Source organism: Aotus nancymaae, unplaced genomic scaffold (assembly GCF_030222135.1).
Source record: "Aotus nancymaae isolate 86718 unplaced genomic scaffold, 86718_ANA_hifiasm-v0.15.2.pri h1tg000016l, whole genome shotgun sequence".
Taxonomy (NCBI): Eukaryota; Metazoa; Chordata; class Mammalia; order Primates; family Aotidae; genus Aotus; species Aotus nancymaae.
The window spans coordinates 39,795,597-39,818,899 of NW_026988428.1; the positions used below are offsets into that span (position 1 = coordinate 39,795,597).

The 23,303-nt window shown below is 45.6% G+C and overlaps 1 protein-coding gene, 1 long non-coding RNA gene and 1 other non-coding gene across 11 annotated transcripts in view; 2 read left to right on the forward strand and 1 right to left on the reverse strand.

Moving 5' to 3' along the window:
* The first annotated feature begins 49 nt into the window (after window positions 1-49).
* LOC135275393 (uncharacterized) lies at window positions 50-10,497 on the forward strand. Of its 2 annotated transcripts, XR_010342993.1 has the most exons (3): window positions 50-569; window positions 4,252-4,388; window positions 9,678-10,497. It is a non-coding gene; the product is annotated as an uncharacterized LOC135275393 (long non-coding RNA). The 2 variants fall into 2 exon arrangements; XR_010342992.1 differs by lacking the exon at window positions 50-569 and having other exon boundaries at window positions 3,869-4,388.
* On the forward strand, window positions 702-783 carry TRNAS-CGA (transfer RNA serine (anticodon CGA)). Its single transcript has one exon. It is a non-coding gene; the product is annotated as a tRNA-Ser (tRNA).
* Window positions 10,498-12,648: 2,151 nt separating the features above from the next.
* Window positions 12,649-23,303, reverse strand: part of RNF41 (ring finger protein 41) — a 34,311-nt gene continuing 23,656 nt past the window's right edge. For all 8 annotated transcript variants that reach the window (XM_012450453.3, XM_064377219.1, XM_012450455.3 and 5 more), the window contains 4 exons: window positions 19,333-19,604; window positions 17,647-17,782; window positions 17,138-17,241; window positions 12,649-16,290 (listed from right to left, as the gene is read on the reverse strand). In XM_012450453.3, the coding sequence (XP_012305876.1) occupies window positions 15,939-16,290; window positions 17,138-17,241; window positions 17,647-17,782; window positions 19,333-19,604 (864 nt within the window). In that variant the 3' untranslated portion in view covers window positions 12,649-15,938. The remainder of the gene's footprint in view (window positions 16,291-17,137; window positions 17,242-17,646; window positions 17,783-19,332; window positions 19,605-23,303) is intronic.

Below are 23,303 nucleotides of genomic sequence, written 5' to 3' on the forward strand. Positions count from 1 at the left end.
GAGCCTCCGGGGAGGAGAACGCTTCCTGGAGGGGGCGCCATTCTCCAGAGATAGCTCTTAGCAGACGCGAAGCCCTTTCCGTCTTTTTGCCTCAGCTCGGCAGTGTCACCTCGCCATCCCACCCCAGGCAGCTGCCCGTCCCCAGAGGAACCCCATCCCGTAGCCCAGCGTGGCTCTCACCTTGCGCATTCCTAACCCCGCGGAGCCCCTCGTCCTCCAAAACCCCAAACCCCTTTCCCCAATAAGTTCCTTCCTTCCATCCATTCCCAGGAGCTCCCTATTTAAACTCTCATTCCCAGGAGCTCCCTATTTAAACTCTTCTGAGTCTCCCTCACCTCTCGCGCCTGGTCCCACCCAGCACCCCCCTCCCTTGTTAACCCAAAAGTTCCCTAGCCGCCACCCTGGGGCCCCAGTCCCTTCCCTCGGCTGCTTCCTCCGCAGGCCTCGCCATCGCCTCCTAAGTAGATGTGAGCTCCTTGAGACCTCGCTCTTCGCTAGGCAGGAGACCGCTCCCTCCCTGGGTCACCCGGTTCATCCGACACTTTTTCTTTGAGTGGCGTAGGTAGGAGGTAAGGAGCTAGGGGTGGGGAGTTCTATGGTGTGTGTTTCGCGGCCGGGCCCCTACTTCTCGTTCTTGTTTGCCTTCCCCGGTTGCAGTGCGGACTCCTTCTGTAAGAGCGCGGCAAAGCGCGGTTTTGGAAGTCACGGTGGCCGAGTGGTTAAGGCGTTGGACTCGAAATCCAATGGGGTTTCCCCGCACAGGTTCGAATCCTGTTCGTGACGATCACCTTTTTTTTTTTTTTTTGAGATGGAGTCTTGCCCTGTTGCCCAGGCTGGAGTGCAGTGACGTGATCTCAGCTCACTGCAACCTCTGCCTCCCGGGTTCAAGCAATTCTCCTGCCTCAGCCTCCCGAATAGCTGGGACCACAGGAATGTGCCACCAAACCTGGCTAATTTTTGTATTTTTAGTAGAGACGGGGGTCTCACCATGTTGGCTAGGCTGTTTTTGAACTCCTGACCTCAGGTGATCCGCCCACCTCAGCCTCCCAAAGTGCTGTGATTACAGGCGCGAGCCACCGCGCCCGGCCTGATGGCGACTTTTTTAACCCCCTTCCCAACATGTAAAGGTAACCCTAGTTCTCGCACGTGTCTTTTGTGCACTTTTCCTTTCTGTCTCCAAAAGGGAAGCTGCCAAAAGGTCTTACCCCTGGATTTGGGAGGATGGGAGTGATCTTGGAAGCTTAATTATGCACGACTGTATTGGCTGCTAGACTGCAAGGCATTTTCAGAATTTTATAACTTTAGGCTTGGTAGGAGAGCTTTGTCACATGTCTCATTTTTTTGAGGGCATAGAGAAGAATTTGTTTGAAGGATTCCATTTTGTCTGGGAATGTGAGTGACTGTTTTGCAATATTAGTCAAACCTAGAGTTTCCTCTGAATTTTGTGACCAGAAGTCACACCTTGTAGGTCTGATTACACTGAAGAGGGCATTCTCTCATCTGGATTTCCCTGAGGTGTACAGGACTAGAAGGGAATAGCCTATTGAAACATCACTGCAGATCCAGCTAGAGCTAAGTTGTGAGAAGATAATTCTTACTTTTTATTGAATGCTTATCGTATGCCAGGTACTATTTTAAGTTATCTATATGTATTAACCAAGCAAGGACATTAATCTCATCTTTAACCCCTAACCCTCTTATACTCATCTCACCCCATATTTCTTATTCCCTAATTTCTGATTGTGGGGAGAATCTAGCCTGCTTGTTGAGGATTTTGTTGTTGTTTCGGAGGGTTGTTTTGAGACAGGGTCCCACTGTGTCGCCCAGGTTGGAGTACAGTGGTGAGATCTCGGTTCACTGCAATCTCAAACTCCCAGGCTCAAGCGATCCTCCCTCCTCAGTATCGGGGACTACAGGCATGCACCACCTCACCCAGCTAACTTTTTGTATTTTTAGTAGAGAATGGGTTCCAGGATTTCACCATGTTCCGCAGACTGGTTTCAAACTCCTGGACTCAAGCAATCCACCTGCCTTAGCCTCCTAAAATGCTGGATTACAGGCATGAGTCACCACACCTGGCCGAGGATGTTCTTTTTGTACTTCTTGCACAGCCTTTTCTCCAAAAAGGATCCCAAAGGGCACTGGGCTCAAGGGTAATGCAGAGAGCTTTCTACACAGTTATACCTTACAGTTTACCACCTTCATAACACTGCTCTGGCTGTTCTTTCCAGGATGACCCTCACACCACCTCCCCGTCCCTCACCATTAACACTTTCCAAAATTCTTTAGACCCCTCCTCTCTGATGTTCTTGATCACTCCAGCTACCTATCAGTCCACCACCATCACCATTCACTGAATTGCATAAAAGGACTCTCTCCCTTGATATGCTAACATAAATATAAAATAAAAACGGGGCCGGGCATGGTGGCTCACACCTGTAATCCCAGCACTTTGAGAGGCTGAGGCAGGTGGATCATGAGGTCAGGAGTTCAAGACCAGCCTGGCCAACAGAGTGAAACCCCATATCTACTAAAAATACAAAAATTAGCCTGCATGGTGGCAGGCACCGGTAGTCCCAGCTGTTTCAGAGGCTGAGGCAGGAGAATCACTGGAACCCAGGAGGTGGAGGGTGCAGTGAGCCAAGATCCCACCCCTGTACTCCAGCTTGGGTGACTCACAGCAGCGAGACTCTGTCACACATACAAAATATAATAAAATAAAATAAAAACAAATTCAATTTATTTTACCTTCTAAATATGTCTCAAATCTACTCACTTTTCTCAGGGGTGAGCGCAGGCTGGGCTAGAGCCTTCATTTGGAAAGTAGTGGTATATACGAAGTAATACATATAAAGCTGCACTAAAGCATCCACACTGCAGTCCAGGACCTTAAACCCTTCCATGGCTGCTTTCTGTGTTGTAGGATATGACCCCTTTTTTTTCACCACTCTTCCATATTCACTACATTCTGTCCACTGGCATTCTTTTAGTTTCTGGTAGTTATTTGGCCTTGCTCATGGTGTTCTCTGCCTGGAATAATCTTTCTCTTCCACACTTTCTATTCATTCTCTACCTAAATGTTGGTTTTCCTGAGGAGTCTTCTCTGACCACTTGTTGCCCACCACATCCTATGCCCTCATCTTTTTTTTTTTTTTTTTCGAGACAGAGTTTCACTGTGTTGCCCAGGCTGGAGTGCAGTGGCACAATCTTGGCTCACTACACCCTCCGCCTCCTGGGTTCAAGTGATTCTCCTGTCTCAACTCCTGAGTACCTGGGATCACAGGCGTGTGCCACCATGCCCAGCTAAGTTTTGTATTTTTAGTAGAGACAGAGTTTCATCATGTTGGTCAGGCTGGTCCTGAACTTCTAACCTTGTGATTTGCCCACTTGGGCCTCCCAAAGTGCTGGGATTACAGGTGATTTCAAGCGATTCTTCTGCCTCAGCCTCCTGAGTAGCTGGGACTACAGGTGTGTGCAGTCACGCCTGGCTAATTTTTGTGTTTTTAGTGGAGATGAGGTTTCACTATATTGGCCAGGCTGGTCTTGAACTTCTGACCCTGTGATCTGCCCGCCTCAGCCTCCCAAAGTGCTGGGATTACAGGCATGAGCCACTGTGTCCTGCCGACTATGTACATATTTTAATCTTCAGACTGGTCTATAAGCTTCCTGAGAGTTAGGGCTGTGGATTTCATTTATTTGTATTTCCTCTACAAGGCCTTATAGATATTTTTAAAAATTTGTTGCGGCTGGGGGCAGTGGCTCATGCCTGTAATCCTAGCAGTTTGGGAGGCCAAGGCGGGTGGACCATGAGGTCAGGAGTTCGAGACCAGCCTGGCCAACATGGTGAAACCTCATCTCTACCAAAGATACAAAAAGTTAACTGGGCTTGGTGGTGTGCACCTGTTATCGTAGCTACTTGGGAGGCTGAGGCAGGAGAATTGCTTGAACCCGGGAGGAGGAGGATGCAGTGAGCCGAGATCGCACCATTGCACTCCAGCCTGGGAAACAGGGCGAGACTGTCTCAAAAAAAAAAAAAAATGTGTTGCATAAATGGGTGTTTTTTACAGTAGTTATGTGTACATGTTTTAATCTTCAGACTGGTCTATACGCTTCTTGAGTTAGCTCTGTGTATTTTATTTATTTGTATCTCCTCTACAAGGCTTTATAAATGTGATCAACTATGTATTGAATGAATTTATAAAATCTCATAGGTTCACGATTCTGCTTCCTACCAAATCCCAATTTGCACAGGCTCTCATATTTAAATGTCTGGAGAGCAAGACCAGAATTGACCAGCAGAGGGCAACCAACGACTATGCTGTGAAGGGAAGAAGGCTCCATGGTTTACAAAATGGAGGATCTGGACCAAGAAGGGAAATATGGCAGAGGTAGTTTGCTACTTGAAGATCATCCCTTTTACTCTCAAATGCTTCTCTTGTAACTTTTGTGGGTGAGAGTCCAAGGCTTCGAACCTTCATATACAATAGATCATTTTAAATTTCTACCATCCCCATATGCCCACCCCAACTCCCCAATTCCTTCACCCTTCCTCTTCTACTCCAACAAATCCTGTCTGTTCTTTTACCTTTCTTTACCTTGCATGATCTGGTCCCCTCTCTCTCACCGTTCTTTACATATTCACATAACACCCACTTGCATTCTTTAGTTCCTTCTACAGTACGTAGCCTTGCATATTTTCCCTGAAGTAACCTTCTCCAGTTAGGCCTATAGTCCCACTCATTTAAATCTGGTAAGGAACCTTCCATAAATATCCTCCTATAACACCTTCAAATTTTTCTACTCCACTGGATCAATCCTTCATGAATTCAGAACAAACAAAACCCTACCTTCATTTGACACTTTCAAATCTCCACATTGTTTTCTACTTCCTTTTATTTTTTTAATAAAATGTATACCTTTCTTCCTCCAGTTCCATACCATCAGATACCCTGTCATCTGGTTTCTGCCTCCTGAAGTGTTGATATTTTTCTTTTTTGAGATAGAGTTTTGCTCTGTCCCCCAGGCTGGAGTGCAGTGGCTCAAGCTTGGCTCACTGCAATCTCCACCTCCCGGGTTCAAGCAGTACTCCTGCCTCAGTCTCCTGAGTAGCTGGGATTACAGGTGCCTGCCACTATGCCCAGCAATTTTTTAATTTTTTATTTTTTTATTTTTAATAGAGATGGCGTTTTGCCACGTTGGCCAGGCTGGTTTCAAACTCCTCATCTCAAGTGATCCACCTGCCTCGGCCTCCCAAAGTGCTGTGATTACAGGCATGAGCCACTATGCCCAGCCTCCTGAAGTTTTTTAGATATTAAGAAACCACCAGACAAATTTAATAATCTCTTCTCAATCTCCATCCTTTGTATGTTTGAAACCACTGATTTCTTACTGGCCTTCAGAAACACTTACTGTTTTTCTCCTTCTCAGTACACTGTTTCTCCACCTTATTTGCTTTCTTCCCCCTCCTATGGAATTTCACCAAAGCTTCATTCTTCTCTCAAGACAAAATCGCAGAGCCACCCTTCCAGGTATGTCCTCAGCTAAACCATGATCCTTTATCTCCAGCTGCCTACATGTCTGCACAGCTGACCTAGTATCACCTAATATTCAAACAATACTTCTCTCTCTCAGAATCATCATCCTGAACTTTTCCCGTTTTTGTTGATACCACGACTCACTCAATTCCTTCATTTCCAGCTTTAAGAATTAATTACCTGAAATTTTGTTTTCTCCCATGCCCATCACTGATTCATCATTTACTTCCTCCATCATCTTAATTCATGCCTGTTACAATGGCCTTCAAGGTGCCCCAGTTTCACCACACTGAAATCCACCCTACATTAGTGCAATTACACTGCTTTCATCACATTATTCCAGAAACCTCAATTCCCCGTCTAATCAAACACAAGATGCTATTATCAACATACTGCCGAAGGCTGGGCACAGTGGCTCACGTCTGTAATCCCAACACTTTGGGAGGCCAGGGCAGACAGATCACGAGATGGGGAATTTGAGACCAGCCTGACCAACATGGTGAAACCCTGTCTCTACTAAAAATACACACACACAAAAAGAAATAGCCAGGCATGGTGGCATGTGCCTATAATCTCAGCTACTCAGGAGGCTGAGGCAGGAGAATCGCTTGAACCTGGGAGGCGGAGGTTGGAATAAGCTGAGATCGCACTACTGCACTCCAGCCTTGGTGACAGGGACTCCATCTCAAAAAATAATAATAAAGGTTGGAAACATACCCTTCCTAAATTTGCCATTTTTCTTATCTTTACATCTTTCAACTAAGATACTTTCCATCTAATCTGGCTGATCATCTCCATGTGACAGCCCAACTCCTCCCATCCCTCATGAAGTTCCTTCTCTTTACTGACTAGGTAATCTCACTGTATAATGATCTTTTCAGCAATAAATTATCAGATCTTAAAATCATTATTACATTTTTTTTGAGATGGAATCTTGCTCTGTTGCCCAGGCTGGAGTGCAGTGGTGTGATCTCTGCTCACTGTAACCTCTGCCTCCCGGGTGGCTAGGATTACACCCACATGCCACCACACCCGGCTTATTTTTGTATAGTAGAGACGGGGTTTCACCATGTTGCCAGGCTGGTTATGAACTCCTGACCTCAGGTGATCCTCTCACCTTGGCTTCCCAAAGTGCTGGGTTTACAGGCTGAGCCACCAGGCCTGGCCTTAAAATTACTTTTATGTAATTAAAAAAAATTTTTTTTTTATGTGGAGTCTCATTCTGTTACCAGGTTGGAGTGCAGTGGCACAATCTCGGCTCACTGCAACCTCCACTTCTCAGGTTCAAGCGATTCTCCTGCCTCAGCCTTCCGAGTAGCTGGGACTATAGGCGCCCACCACCACGCCCAGCTAATTTTTGTATTTTTAGTAGAGATGGGGTTTTACCATGTTGGCCAGGATGGTCTCGATCTCTTGACCTCGTGATCTTCCTGACTCAGCCTCCCAAAGTGCTGGGATTACAGGCATCAGCCACCACGCCCAGCCATAACTAACATTTTTTAAAGCTAAAGTTGGGGAAGAACTATATATAAGATTTGAGATAGAGTCTTGAATCTGTAGTGAGGTGGCATGATCTTGGCTCACTGTGATCTCCATCTCCTGGGCTCATGAGATCCTCCCACCTCAGCCTCCCCAGTAGCTGGGGACTATAGGCATGCACCACCACATCCAGTGAATTTTTAAATTTTTGGTAGAGACACAGTCTCAGCATATTGCCCAGGCTGGTCTTGAACATCTGGGCTCAAGTAATCCACCCACCTTGGCCTCCCAAAGTGCTGGGATTATAGGCATGAACCACTGCACCCAGCAAGAACTTAGTATTATCCTCTTCCAAGTTGTTGAGTTGTTCCAAATTTTTTTTTTTTTTTTTTTTTTGTTGAGATGGAGTTTCGCTCTTGTTACCCAGGCTGGAGTGCAATGGCGCAATCTCGGCTCACCGCAACCTCCGCCTCCTGGGTTCAGGCAATTCTCCTGCCTCAGCCTCCTGAGTAGCTGGGATTACAGGCACGTGCCACCGTGCCCAGCTAATTTTTTGTATTTTTAGTAGAGACGGGATTTCACCATGTTGACCAGGATGATCTCGATCTCTTGACCTCGTGATCCACCTGCCTCGGCCTCCCAAAGTGCTGGGATTACAGGCTTGAGCCACCGCGCCCGGCCTGGAAATTTTTTTTTTTAAGATGGAGTTTCACTCTTGCTGCCCAGGCTGGAGTGCAATGGTGCGTATCAGCTCACTGCAACCTCCGCCTCTCAGGTTCAAGTGATTCTCCTGCCTCAGTCTCCATGCCTCAGGCCACCACAACTGGCTAATTTTTTGTATTTTTAGTAGATACGGGGTTTCATCATGTTGGCCAGGCTGGTCTCAAACTCCTCACCTCAGGTGATCCACCCACCTTTGCCTCTCAAAGTCCTGGGATTATAGGTGTGAACCACTGTGCCCAGTGACTTGTTCCAAATTTTAAGAGGCTTGGGTCTCTGCGGTTTATCCAGTAAAGCAAATCATTCTAGGACTTGGGCTGAAATGACCTCATCGACTTGTGTCAGGAATGTTCTCATGGCACAAAACGTTCCTGGAACTCCTTCACAGCTAGTTTATGAGCCACATTTAAGTGATTCATTACTTCAAAATTACTTTTAAAAAATTAGCCAACTTTATTATGCAGCTATTTGCCAGATTTTGTTCCAGATTATATCTGGAATTCCTCAAGTCCCATTCTTAGCTTTCTTCCTGTTCTTTCCTTAAGTGTTTGCATGCATTCCTAGCATTTCTTGATCTCCTCTGGGCAGATAACTACTCCATCCACATCTTTAGCCCTAGCTTCTTGTTCTTAAGCTCCAGACCAGGCCGGGCGCGGTGGCTCACGCCTGTAATCCCAGCACTTTGGGAGGCCGAGGAGGGTGGATCACGAGGTCAAGAGATCGAGACTATCCTGGTCAACATGGTGAAACCCCGTCTCTACTAAAAATACAAAAAATTAGTTGGGCATGGTGGCGCATGCCTGTAATCCCAGCTACTCAGGAGGCTGAGGCAGGAGAATTGCTTGAACCCAGGAGGCGGAGGTTGTGGTGAGCCGAGATCGCGCCATTGCACTCCAGACTGGGTAACAAGAGCGAGACTCCGTCTCAAAAAAAAAAAAAAAAAAAAAAAGCTCCAGACCATGTTTCCATTTCCTAGTTAAACACATCTATGTGGGAGTACTTCCAACCCAGTGTTCCCCAGATGAACTCATTGCTTCCTCCCCAAAACCTGCTCATCCTCTTCTACTCCTATTTAGGTTAATGATACCATGTTCTCATCCATGCAGTCTTGAAACCTCCATCTTTATCTGTGACTTATTTTTGCTTATTTGCCCATTTTTGTTTCGTTTTGTTTGAGATGGAGTCTCACTCTGTCACCAGGCTGGAGTGCAGTAGCACGATCTTAGCTCACTATAACCTCTGCCTCCTGGATCCAAGTGATTCACCTGTCTCAGCCTCCTGAGTAGCTGGGATTACAGGCACCCGCTGCCACACCCAGCTAATTTTTTGTATTTAGTAGAGACTGGGTTTGCCACGTTGGCCAGGCTAGTCTCGGACTCCTGACTCAGGTGATCCGCCCAGCTCGGCCTCCCAAAGTGCTGGGATTACAGGTATGAACCACCATGACCCACCGTGGTGTTGTTTTTTTAAGAGATGGGTCTTACTCTGTTGACCCAGACTGGAGTGCTGTGGCACAGTCATAGCTCACCATAGCCTCTGGGCTCCAGCAATCCTCCTGCCCCAGCCGTCTAAGTAGCTAGGAACTACAGGCATGCACTACCACACTCAGCAAGTGCCTCTTTATTTAAAAAGTTGTTGGGATGACTAAATTAATGTTTAATGCTTAAAATAATGCCTCACAGTAAATAATCTGGCCATTATGTTTCCTTATTGCCAATGTCCAATCCTGTTCAGAACTTAGCTCTGATGATTCCTTTACGAAGCCTTCCTTCCCACATTCCGCCAGGTACATAGTTGGCCCCTTTCCTTCCCATTGTCCCATTGTATTTAGTCCATATCTATTAGCAACATACTATTCTGTATTTCCCATTATTTGTTGTTCTAGTGTGTGTAACATACAAATTCCTTTAAAGTCTATTCTTGTTTTTTTTTTTTTTGAGACAGGGTCTCACTCTGACACCCAGGCTAGAGTACAGCAGCACAAACACAGCTCACTGCAGCCTCGATCTCCTTGGCTCAAGAGATCCTCCCATCACGTACAGGCCACCCCCACCAAGGTGAAGAACTGAAGTTCAGCACTGTCTGGATTGCCAGAGATATGTGTTGATACTGTTACACATGTATTTTTCTATTAGAAGACTCACCCGTCTCCCCACCGCCAAAAAAAAGTGATCCTCCCATGTTAGCCTCTCAAGTAGCTGAGACCACAGGTACGTGCCACCATGCCAATTTTTTTTTTCTTCTGTAGAGACAGGGTCTTGCTGTGTTGTCCAGGCTGTTCTCAAACTCCTGGGCTCAAGCAGTCCTCCCACCTTGGACCCCAAAGTGCTGAGATTACAGGCGTGAGGCACTGGCCCCTTTAGTCTTATTCCTCAATTATTTATATATCTCAAATGCTTGGTACTGTTTAACACATGACAGGTACACCATAAATGTTGGCCGAATCTAATCAGTTACTAAAACCTGTCAATTTTTCTTCCCAAATGTCATTCTCTTTCCTGCAGAATTTCAAACCCTTATCCTCTGCTTCATTGACACTGCTGACACCAGTTTCTTACATTTTTCCCATTCTTGCATTCTTTTAGTTTCTTGCATTCTTTCCAGAATAATGGGTTGGAAGTCATTCCTCTTCTCAAAAACTTACTGGTAAAATAGTCCAAATTCCCTAGCATGCATTCAAGGCCTTCCAAAAACTGGCCCCAAATTATTTCTAGTCTTAGATTCCATTATTTCATTATTTATCTTCCAATAAATCTCTGCTCCAGATTGCATTTGTCTCTGCGTTCTTCAACATATCCTTTACCCTTATTTGTTTTTATCCATGCTGGGATCTCAACTTAAAAGAAAGTGCAAATTGGTGGACCTTTTTGTTTTTTGCCCACAAGCATTTTAAGCAGATGAGGTCTCAGGACGGGGAGGTGGCAGTTAGCCAAGATCACACCACTGCACTCCACCTGTGTAACCAAGCAGGACCCTGTCTCAAAAAAGAAGAGATGGGGTCTCTCTCTCTTGCTCAGGCTGGAGGGCAGTGGTGCAATCACAGCTCCTTGCATCCTCCAACTCCTGCACTCAAGGGATCCTCCCACCTCAGCCTCCCAAGCAGCTGGGACTGCAGGCACATGCCACCACACTCAGCTAACTTAAAAAAAGTTTTGTTGTTGTTGTAGAGATGAGGTCTTAGTGTTTTGTAGGCTGGTCTTGAACTCTTGTGCTCAAATGGTTCTCCCACCTCAGCCTCCCAAAGTGCTAGGATTACGGCATGAGCCACTGTGCCTGGCCCACAGCTTTTTTTTTTTTAATTTGAGCTAACATTTAAAAGTTGTGAAATTTAGCACATAATGGTGCACAGTGGCTCACGCCTGTAATCCCAGCACTTTGGGCCGAGGTAGATAGATCGCATGAGGTCAGCAGTTCAAGACCAGCCTGACCAACATGGTGAAACCCTGTCTCTACTAAAAATACAAAAATTAGCCAGGCATGGTGGTAAGCGCCTGTAATCCCAGCTACTCAGGAGACTGAGGCAGGAGAACTGCTTGAACCTGGGAAGCGGAGGTTGCAGTGAGCAAAGATGGCACCATTGCACTCCAATCTGGGTGACAAGAGTGAAACTCCGTCTCAAAGAAAAAAAAAATTAGTATAAACCTTCATATGTCCAGTTTCTTGAAAAGTCAGAAGATCTGTCAATACTGGGTCCCTGTTCTTATTTCAGGAACAAACAACCAGAGCTGTATTGCTAGCTGCCATCTTTTCTCAAGGCATATATTTGTCAGCTAGCCAGTTAAAATCAATCAATCACGACATTATATAATGAAGAGATCAGGCTAACAGTAGGGCAATAGGGCATATCTCCTAATGTTACAAAATGAAGAACATCTCTCTCCTGTGATGTCTTCTATCCCCAGAACTGTTTAACTTGAATCTCTCAAGACTCTATCTAAATTTTAGATAAACGGGCTAGCCCAGGCACGGTGGCTCATGCCTGTAATCCCAACAATTTGGGAGGCCAAGGTGGGCGGATCACTTGAAATCAAGAGTTTAAGACCAGCCTGGCCAACACAGTGAAACCCTGTCTCTACTAAAAATGGAAAAATTAGCTAGGCGTGGTGGCACATGCCTGTAGTCCCAGCTACTTGGGAGGCTAAGAAGGCAGGAGAATCACTTGAACCCAGGAGGTGGAGGTTGCAGTAGGCCAAGATTGTGTCACTGCACTCCAGCTTGGGCTACAGAGCCAGACAGTATCTCAAAAAAAAAAAAAAAGAGAGAATGTATCAAAGTCATTGAGAGATGGAAAAAAAATTTTTTTTTTTTTTTTTTTGAGACGGAGTTTTGCTCTTGTTACCCAGGCTGGAGTGCAATGGCGCGATCTCGGCTCACCGCAACCTCCGCCTCCTGGGTTCAGGCAATTCTTCCTGCCTCAGCCTCCTGAGTAGCTGGGATTACAGGCATGCGCCACCATGCCCAGCTAATTTTTTACATTTTTAGTAGAGATGGGATTTCACCATGTTGACCAGGATGGTCTCGATCTCTTGACCTCGTGATCCACACTCCTCGGCCTCCCAAAGTGCTGGGATTACAGGCGTAAGCCAGCGCCTGGCCTGAAAAAAGAAAAATTTTTAATAGTATTAAAACAAATTAAGACAATGCCAGGTGCAGTAGCCCCAGCTACTTCAGAAGCTGAAGTGGGAAGATCACTAGAGCCCAGGAGTTTGAGGCTATACAGTGAGCTATGATGGTGCCACTGCACTCCAGCCTGGGTGACACAGTGTTCTTTCTACTCCCTCCTTCCCCAAATTCTCCTGACCTTAAAAGTTTAGAATGGGTTGGCAAATTTTTTTCTGTATAAGACCAAGTATTTTAGGCTTTGTTGCAGCTACTCAACCCTGCTGTTGTAATGTGAAAGCAGTCACAGACAATATAGAAACAAATGGGCATATCTGTATTCCAATCAAGTTTTTACAAAAGCAGGCGGTGGGATTGTAACCTGTAGTTTGCTGACCTCTGACCTAGAACAAATAACACTTCCTGAAAAGCCTTTCCTGATACCCATCAGAATCAGTGGCTTTATCATGGTTGGCTCACATATTACTAGTAAATCCACTTAGCATATTTACGATCTCTTATTATATATTCACTCCATTAGGGACTAAGTTCTTTATAGGTAGGTACCATTTTGCTACATAAGCCTCCTCATCTTCACTCTGACATTCAATGAATATTTGTTTCTAAAAATCAAATCTACCCTAAAAGGAAGATATGACACCATTCATAATATTCACAAGCATGAGCAGCAAGTTCTAAAAGTAATTTTAAAGTTTAAGGGGGAAAAAGCACTGCTATGTCACTAGGATACATACATTGCCTCTTATGCTCTATACTGTGACATGCTTATCAGTATTTTATAATCATACCTTGTGTGCATAGAAGCGCAGACTCAGTGAGCACAGAAATGCCTTTTTTTTTTTTTCAAGCCACTAGAGTATCTAGAGTACTATTAGATTTACATTAGGTGCATGATAAATGCTCAACAAATTTAAACATACTTCTGAGGATGGGGAGAAGATTTCCTCTTTTTCTTTTTTTGATACAGGGTCTTGCTCTGTCACCCATGCTGGAGTGCAGTGGCATGATCTTGGCTCACTGCAACATCCACCTCCCAGGTTCAAGCGATTCTCGTGCCTCAGCCTTCTGAGGAGCTGGGATCACAGGCGTGTGCCACCACGCCGAAAAGGTAGCAGCAAATACTTTTGAAGACTATTTTTATAAGTAAATAATTATGAAACCTCAGCAAGTACATTTCCCTCCTCACATTTACTTTCTTAGGAAACACTGAGGGGTGGAGGCTTCTCTGCCTGCAGTGGAATTCCAGATTCTAAAGCAAAGTTGCTTGTGGGACAAAGGAAAAAGATACATACATATCTTTTATAGAAAGTATCCCAAAAACTCAGGAGCACTCAGGAAAGACATGGAATTTAGGATAAAGGCAGACCCTGGTAAGCACACAGTTCAGATCATTAGAGAGAGCTTTGACTGCTACAGAACAGGAGATAGGAGAGAACAATGTAGGAGGGCACACACAGGAGAGCCAGTGTGAAGTGAGCACTACTCCCAGACAGACATCCTCCTGAAAGAGAAGTTAGCACTAAGGTAAGAGTAGGTAACAAAGTAAGGAAGAAGGGGAATTAAGATGAGAGAAAGGCAAAAAGCAGAGGGGAAACCTTCACAAAAAAGGGAGTAATGTTGAATTAAAATTTAGAGAGTTGAGTAAAAGGTTTATTATTAGTGCAGTCAACACCATGGAACAGCACATACAACACAACCAGCAACCTGCAGAGACACTAGTGCAAAGGGTAGGGAAGCCTTTCACTGAGCTTCCTGGCTCCATCTGAGGGTAAGGACTGGAGAGTATGAGCCTTGGTAAGGCAGGTAGGGGAATGGGGAGTGGAAGAAATGTAGTAACCAGAATAAGTATAGCAGCGTTTTCAAATTCCTGAGCACAATGTCCCGGAGCTGGAACCCTACTCCCCTCAAGCTGTATCCCTCTACCCCAGTCCCAGTGGAGCCATGATCCAACTACCCAGACCTGCAGCAAGCTAGCCTGGAATAAAACTCTGAGAAGAGAAGAAGCCGTTACATGGTAGGGAGGAGCCTTTCTATCTCCAACCACATTCCCACCCACATATTAAAATAATCACACCTACTATCCCTCCCCTTCTCTTACTCTGCCAGTCACTCTAGGAATCAAGGTATGTCCTAGGTAACCTGAAATGGAACTGAAGTCCCCAAGGGGGTGTGGGTGAGGCACAGCACAGCCTGTACTTAGAGACAAAGATAACATTTCTATCTGATTTGCATGGTGAAGCTTAGAACCCAGCTATACAGCCCCAAGGAAACTTCGGGAAGCGGGTGTTGCCTTCAAAATGAATACTCTAAACCCCGAGTTTTATGATGAGGTCCTAGAAGGGCTAGGAGGAAATTTTTCCAGAGGGCACAGGCATAGATGCTGGACTGTCATATCCTTCACAGGAATAGAGGAAGCTCCTCATTTCACTTGCGGATACAGAGGTTTGGGGCAGATATTATAAGTTCAGCCGAGGACTCCCTTGGCTCTTCCTATATTAAAGCCAAAGGTTGTGCTGAAAAGGAAAAATATAAAACACACCCCCATCCCTGTCCCACCCTATCCAGAATCCCCACAATAGGAACATCAAAAGAAAAGCTTTAAGTTTGATTTTTTTTTCTTTTTTCCTTTCTTAAAAAACAAAAAAAGGAAGTAAATAAATTAAGTTGCCAACAATGTGGCTGGGATAGCCATGATCAGGCCATTCTTAAAAAAAAAAAAGTGGGCAGTAGGTAGGGTTTACGAAATATAAACAAACAATGGCAAAAGGAAATTACCAAAATAACTAACTCTAGTCACAGGGCTAGAGAGGGGTCTATGGAACAATTATGGCTCATGCCACAAGAGGCAGTGCCGACCACATTTTAGCAAAAGCTAGACAGCTTCTTGCTGAACACATCAACCCCAACAGACTAACCCCTACCCTAAATCCTGGCATTCTCTAATTATGAAAACTTGTAGGAAAGAAGAGCTCATCTGGAAATGTTCAGTATCCCAGCTTGCATACTAGTAGACCCCGTGGGAACCTGCACCTTTCAGGTGGGCTGAACAAGGATACTGCTTGGCACAGAGGTCCAGTCTTTCCCTAAGGGCCATCAGTGATGGCCAATTACTGGCCTCACTACATATTTCTAGAGATTTGGCTCCACCCTTACCATTTCTTCAGGATGTCTGCTACTTAGAGTCAATAGGCCTGCCTGCTCTGGTTCCCTGATTTTGGAGGAGACAGACGATTAGAGATTCCTCACTCTGCCCTGATCCTCCAGGGAAAATGAATCTCTTTGTGCTTTCTGAAAATATCTGGAACCAGGGACCCTAAGCAGGAAAATGGATGGAAGTGGGGGCTTTCCCACCCAGACTGATAATTGATAGATATTTTAGGGGAATATGGCAAGGGGAGGAAATCTGGGTTTCCCACCTGAAAGGCTGAGCAAAGTACCCCAGAGCCCTTCAGTGCCAGAAGAGCAGGGAGATGTGTGGCTCAGGTATAAGCCACAGTATTAAGGATAGTGGGGAGGACTCAGGTCCCAGCTGCTGGAGTGATGGGATTCTCTGATTTCCATCTCTTCCTGATAGCCAGTCGAGTTCTATATTTCTTCCACGCCATGCGCAAATATCATGACAAGGCCTGGTTCTTGCACCATGTCATCACCCATATGCTGGTTCTCACAGGCCATCACGACAACAGCCTGCTTGCCAGGGATGCGCTTGGCCACGTAGTTCTCATAGTAGCGTCGGTTCATCTGTCTAGTCTCTAGTGTGGCCAGACCCTGGGGCCAGCTACGCTCGTGGGCATTTTCAATCAGCTCGTTGACAATAGAAGCAGGACAGCCACTCTCCACCAGGGAGCGCTTGATTACAGCCTGGAGCACAGCATCAGGAGTCGAGATCATCCCTCCCCAGCGGGTCACTCTTGCCGGCTGAAGGGAGTTCACCCACCTGTGTGGAGGTGATTAAAGTTGGTCATTTCAGCTCATCTCTTTTCTGTGTATTGGCTTTTTCTGCTAATAGAAATAACCACCCACTCTGCACTCAGCTTACCTATTCTTCTTTCTTTCCTTACATTATTGGTTCAGAAACCCCAAATCTTTCCCCAGCTAGTCCCAACTGAGTCACCACACGTTACTCACCAGATTAAATTACACGAGTCTGTAGTCTGTCCCTGTTACTTTTCTTTGAAATCCAAATACTTAGCACAGATAGCACTTAACACATAGTTAGTGCTCTATGTTTAATGAATAAAACAATTATTCCTTATACTATGTCCCACTCAGCACTAATTGCCCTATATATATTGATTCACACTTACAGTGTCTATGAACTGTATAGGACTCCAGAACTGAAAGAGATCTTAGACTTCGCTTGTATACTTCGCTTGTCTTTGTTGCATTTTAGAGATCACTTTCCTGGACTTGCACTCTGCCTCCTCTTCTCTGGGTTGTAAGCTACCTGAAGACAGGGACGATATCTTCTATTTCTTTTTGGCCCTCCTAGCACTCCACAGCCTTTAATACAGGGATTCGTACATGGGTACTCACCTAATTCTGGACAAAGTGCATCCTTGGGCAGGCTTTCCCTTCCATCCACCCAAATGCATAAGATATCCTGTGGTGGAGCTAAGGGTTAGCCTCTTCTCCTCTGCCCCTGTCCTTAATACGAACATCTGAGAAGCAGTGACCCCAGCCCAGCTCTCCTAAGACCCTCCTTCTGCCACTCTCCTGCTCTTCCTCCTTTCAGGCCTTGTTGTCAAGACATGGAATCACTCCACGTCCTGAGTGACACTCACTCTAGGATCTCGTTGTATTCAATTGTCTCCTCCAGGTTCTGAAGGTTGGGGTTGACACTGCGGATTGCACGCATGTATGCCTTTAGCAGCTGGATGTCTCGCTTCTGTTGTGGGGGAGAAAAACCAGGAATAATGGTTAGGGCAGAAAACAGAAAAAAGACAAAAGTTTATCCGAGAATGAGGGCAACTGAGAGATCCAAAGAACAACCAGTTTGTAAGCTTCAGGAAGACAGGGATAGGACTGTCTCACTCACAGCTGTCTCCTTTGTACTTACAAATGTGCCTTCACAGAGAAGGCATCTGGTAACTATTAGGTGAACGAATGCTACGAAAGGAAGTCAAGGACAGCTCCAATCTGATTCCATGCTAAGCCACAGGCAGAATATCCACTCGTCCAGGCTCACAAATGTAAACATAGGTCTATGTGTTCACAACTGGTTTTTATTACCCACGGGGAGGCAGTTGTCTGCTTATGAGGGATATATTCTCCCCCGTGTCTCGGGGCCTACCTGCTCTGCCAGCTGGTGTTTGTGTTCAGCTGATGTCTTCTCCAGCTCTGCGATGCGTGTCTGCTGCTGCTGTACCACTGAGCGCAGGTGCTTAATGCAGTTATGGTTTGGCAGCTCATCTTTGGGCATCTCCAGGCTGCAGACCAGGGTGGGGAAAGAGCAGAATAGTGGTGATCAATGAGACATGTATGAAAATGGCCTATTCTGTGGCAGAAAACTGCTAAGTAGATTTTGTCCTACCCAAAACTTCTAACATTCATTTCAGGCCTCCCTCTTGTTTATTACCTTCACTTTCTTCTTCCAACCTTCCAACTTGCCCCTTTGCCATCTATTTTCCTTAAATTTCTTTCCCCAATCAAGACACAGTGTTTTATCTATTTTTTAAAATTTATTTTATTTAGTATTTTCTTTCTTTCTTTTTTTTTTTTTTTTGAGACAGAGTTTTGCTCTTGTTGTCCAAGCTGGAGGGCAATGGTGCAATCTCAGCTCACTAAAACCTCTGCTTCCCGGGTTCAAGTGATTCTCCTGTTTCAGCCTCCTGAGTAGCTGGGATTACAGGCACGCACCACCACACCTGGTTTATTCTTTGTATTTTTAGTAGAAACCGAGTTTCAACATGTTAGCCAGGTTGGTCTCGAACTCCTGACCTCAGGTGATCTGCCTGCCTTGGCCTCCCAAAGTGCTGGATAACAGGCATAAGCCACTGCACCCAGCCTCGTATGTATGTATGTATGTATGTATGTATGTATGTTTGAGATGGAGTTTCACTCCTGTCGCCCAGCTGCAGTGCAATGGCACCATCTTGGCTCACGGCAACCTCCACCTCCCAAGTTCAAGCAATTCTGGTGCCTCAGCCTCCCAAGTAGCTGGGATTACAGATGCCTGCCACCACGCCTGGCTAATTTTTATATTTTTAGTAGAGACGGGGTTTCAACATGTTGGCCAGGCTAGTCTTAAACTCCTGACCTCGGGTGATCTGCCGGCCTCAGCCTCCCAAAGTACTGGAATTACTGGCATGAGCCACTGCACCTGGCCTATTTATTTTGACACACTACTTTATCTACTGCACAGCTCTCCTTTTCCTCCAGATTCTGCCTGTGCACTTATTCCTTCAGAGAAGCCCTATATACACAGCCCTAACTATCAACATTCTTTTTATTTTTTACTTTTTGAGATGGAATTTCACTCTTGTGGCCTAGGTTGGAGTGCAGTGGTGTGATCTTGGCTCACTGCAACCTCTGCCCCCCAGGTTCAAGCAATTCTCCTGCCTCAGCCTCCCAAGTAGCTGGGATTACAGGTGTCCACCACCATGCCCGACTAATTTTTTGTATTTTTAGCAGACACAGGGTTTCACCATGTTGGCCAGGCTGGTTTTGAACTCCTGACCTCAGGTAATCTGCCCACCTTGGCCTCCCAAAGTGCTGGGATTATAGGTGTAAGCCACAGTACTGGACCTCTTTTTATTATTTAGCTGGGGAGAACAAAGTCTCATTCACACCTGTAATCACATCAGGTAATCACATCTGGGATTACAGGTGTGACTGGCAGGAAGCCAAGGAGGTTAGGAATACCCCTTGCCAGCATGCATAAGAGACCTCCTCAGCTAGTGGGGAGGGAATCCAGAGACAGGGGCATAAATGAGATGGCCCTTATCCGTGTGGGGTAAAAGAAGGGAAGGAATCTCACCCACAGCCCTGTTCACAGGTCACAGGCCGCTTCGGGTTGTGCTCACAGTCACTGAGGTGAGACATGAGGTTGTCAAGACGGACAACAGCACTACAGCCAAACACAGCGTTGTCACAGGCAATCTGCAGCTTTGATAACATGTTCCGCATGATCCGAGGTACTGGGCGCAGATGGGCGACCGTCACGACACTACGGTCCACTGGACACGTCTGTTGCTGAGAAAACCACTGGGTGATGCAGGCGTTGCAGAAAGCATGCTCACAATGAGGTGCCTAGAAGGGAGAACAAGGCAAAAGGGGCACAAGGGAATTAGCAGAAACTAAGAGCGTGGATATGATAACTCTACAAAGCCAATCAAGCCATTGTGCAGCTTCTACGACAAGAGGTCCCTTGGGTCACAGCAAAGTATAGATCTACTATGGGCAAAGCATTGTAAGGGAGGCTAAGGCAGGCACACTGCTTGGGCTCAGGAGTTTGAGACTGGCCTGGGCAACATGACAAAACCCTGTCTCTACAAAAATTACAAAAATTAGCTGGGCATGATGGCACAAACCTATAGTCCCAGATACCCAGGAGGCAGAGGTGGGAGGACATTGGATGACTTGAGCACGGGAGGCGGAGTTTGCAGCAAGCCAGGATTGCACTACTGCACTCCAGCCTGAGTGACAGAGCCAGAACCTGTTTCAAAATGTATATATATGTTCCCTGTGCTCAAGATTAAAAATGAGTTGTGAAACAAGACAAACAAGTAAAAAGTTATATAACAATAAGAGATATAAATGATATTCCCAGACAATAGGACAGATGACACAAGGCAGCCAATTATTAATTGCCATCTGGATTGCATACAGAGTAATTGCCAAAAAAGTCCAGAGGAGGGTAAGGTCTTTTCAGGCCACCTCAATCACGGCAGGTATTTACAGAGAGGACAGAATTTGATATGGGTCTTGAAGGGTAATTCTGATTACAGATTTAGAGAGCAGGGGGACATTTTACTGGCAAAAATTCATGTAAGAAAGCTAAATAAGGCTGGTTGCAGTGGCTCACACCTGTAATCCCAGCATTTTGGGAGGCCGAGGCAGGCAGATCACTTGAGGCCAGGAGTTTGAGACCAGCCTGGCCAACATGGCAAAACCCTGTCTCTACTAAAAATACAAAAATTAGCCAGGCGTGGTGGTATGTGCCTGTAATCCCAGCTACTCGGGAGACTGAGGTGAGAGAATTGCTTGAACTCAGGAGGCAGAGGCTGTAGTGAGCCAAAACTGCATCTCTGCACTCCAGCCTGGGCAATAGAGTGAGACACTGTCTCAAAAAAAAAAAAAAAAAAAGCTAAACAACAATAACAAAAAAGCCCTCCTGTTGAGAGGTTAAGACACCTCTCTGTGAGGGCTCAAGTTCTTATTTTATGAGGGATGACCTGAGGTGTTGCCCTAAGGCCCAATAGCCATATCTAGCTTCCTAAACAGGGCTGGAGTTGTTTTTGTTTTTCTGTCATCCAGACTGGAGTATAAGGGCATCATCTTGGCCCTCCAGATCCTTAACCTCCCAACCTCAAGCAGTCCTCCAGCCTCATCCACCAAATAGCTGGAAATACAGGCCCACGTCACCACACCTGGCTAATTTTTGTATTTTTTTTGTAGCATTGGGGTTTTGCCATCTTGGCCAGGCTGGTCTCAAGCAATCCACCCACCTCAGCCTCCCAATGTGCTCTTAGGTGTTAGCCAATGTGCCCAGCCTGATTTTTATTTTTCAAAGATATACCTGATTCTTTTCAAAGTATTATATACCATATCTCCAAAGAAACCCTTAATTTCTCCACTTTTTTCTATCTCTACTGCCACTAACTCAGTTGAAGCTGTGATCATCTCTCACCTGAATTATTAAATGTTTTCTAACTGGTTTCCCTACTTCTACTTTGTCCCTTAATAATCCATTCTACATTTAGCAGCTGGAGTGATGACTTAAAAATGCAAACCACACCAGCCGGGTGCGGTGGCTCACGTCTGTAATCCCAGCACTTTGGGAGGCCCAGGCAGGCAGATTGCCTGAACTCAGGAGTTCGCAACCAGCCTGGGCAACACGGTGAAACCCTGTCTCTACTAAAATACAAAAAATTGGCCAGGCATGGCGGCATGTGCCTGTAGTCCCAGCTACTTGGGAGGCTGAGGCAGGAGAATCGCTTGAACTTGGGAGGTGGAGGTTGCAGTGAGCCAAGATCGCACTACTGTACTCCAGCCTGGGTGACAGAGCAAGACTGTCTCAAAACAAAACAAAACAAAAAACTTTACAGTAGTTTCCCATTTTTTTTTTTTTGAGATGGATTTTCACCCTTGTTGCCCAGGCTGGAGTGCAGTGGTGCGATCTTGGGTCACTGCAACCTCCGCCTCCTGGATTCAAGCGATTCCCCTACCTCAGCCTCCTGAATAGCTGGGATTACAGGTGCAGACCACCATGCCCAGCTAATTTTTTTTTGTATTTTTAGTAGAGATGGGGTTTCACCATGTTAGCCAGGCTGGTCTCAAACTCCTGACCCCACCTGCCTCAGCTTCCCAAAGTGCTAGGATTACAAGTGTGAGCCACCCGCCCGGCCTGTCAACTGTTTCATAACCATCTTAGCGAAACCTGCCACCCCTGCATATGCATACAGAATGTGCTAACATTTGTGTAAGAAAGAAAAGTAGGTGTGAGAAAACAGATATATTCATATATACACATATATACACATACACATATATGTAGACATTATCTATTCATATTTGCTTGTATCTGCCTTAATACACACTGAAAGGATACCAAATTAATAAAAATAGTTATCTATGAGGGAATTAGGTAGACAGCAATAACGACAGAAGTGAGAATTCTCACTGTTTGCACCTTTTTATATTTCTGAAGTATGTCCATTTTTCACTTATTCAAAAAAATATATATATATGACATGGGGAAATCAGCATCCCTAGCAGGAGCTTTCTAACCTTGAAAATGTGTCTGAGAACCTGGCATCATGAGGGTTGCCTGCTCTGCTCCTCAGAAGGTAAACCCTGGAGGTAGATGGGTGGCTTCTGACTAGACTGTCACCAAGTACGACTCACCTTTCCATAAGTGACTTGGCTCAAATGATAGTGCCAGAAAACAGACAAGGCCCTGCCAGGGCGAGGAGGGAACCTGACACACCCTGTGACCTCTTGACACTACTACTGGATGACTTGCTCCACACCTATCCAATATGCCTCTAATGGCAGTAGGCTGCAAAGGCCTAGAAAGAAGACAGGTCCAGAGCTGGCTGCCATTGGAATGCAGTCTGAATTTTATTCAGTTCAAGCATCTGTACTCCTTTTGGAGTACTGAGAGAAAAAAATAAACTCAAAGGCTCAAGGGGAGCACCTGGGAGTTAGGTAAGCAGTGAATGGGGGAAGGGTCATGAGACTTCATTGCCTATTGTCCTGGTTTGGAAAATGCGATAATCTCTAGATAGCCAGGAGTGAGAGAGGATTAACTGGTATTTGCAGAATGAGGGCAATAAGGATCCTAGAGGATGCTGTCCCATGAATACAACTGATAAGGATACCTCACTAATTGTACTTGCCTTGTAACTATGAGCTTCTCCTCATACTTGCCCTAGGATGATACAACTGACTCTGGTCTGGCAAGGGTGGCAGAGAAATGACCTATTACAGGTAGCAGCTTTCACATCAAAATGCAGAGTGCATGGCTGCATCAAAAGCTGGTCTTTTCAGTAGATCCCAGGAAGAAAATAGGTCAGTACATACAGTTCCCCACTTCCCATTTGTCAGACAGTAGGTAGGCAGAAGAGGCCTGCAGGGAGACTGGCTGATTACCTGAAGCACTATATCATAAAAATGCAGAGAGAACTTATTAGGAGAGTCCAGAAGTTCAATCATGGACAGGAAGATGGAACCTAATAAGAGTTCCTGCAGAGGAAAGGAAGCTACCGAGCTACTATCACAAGACAG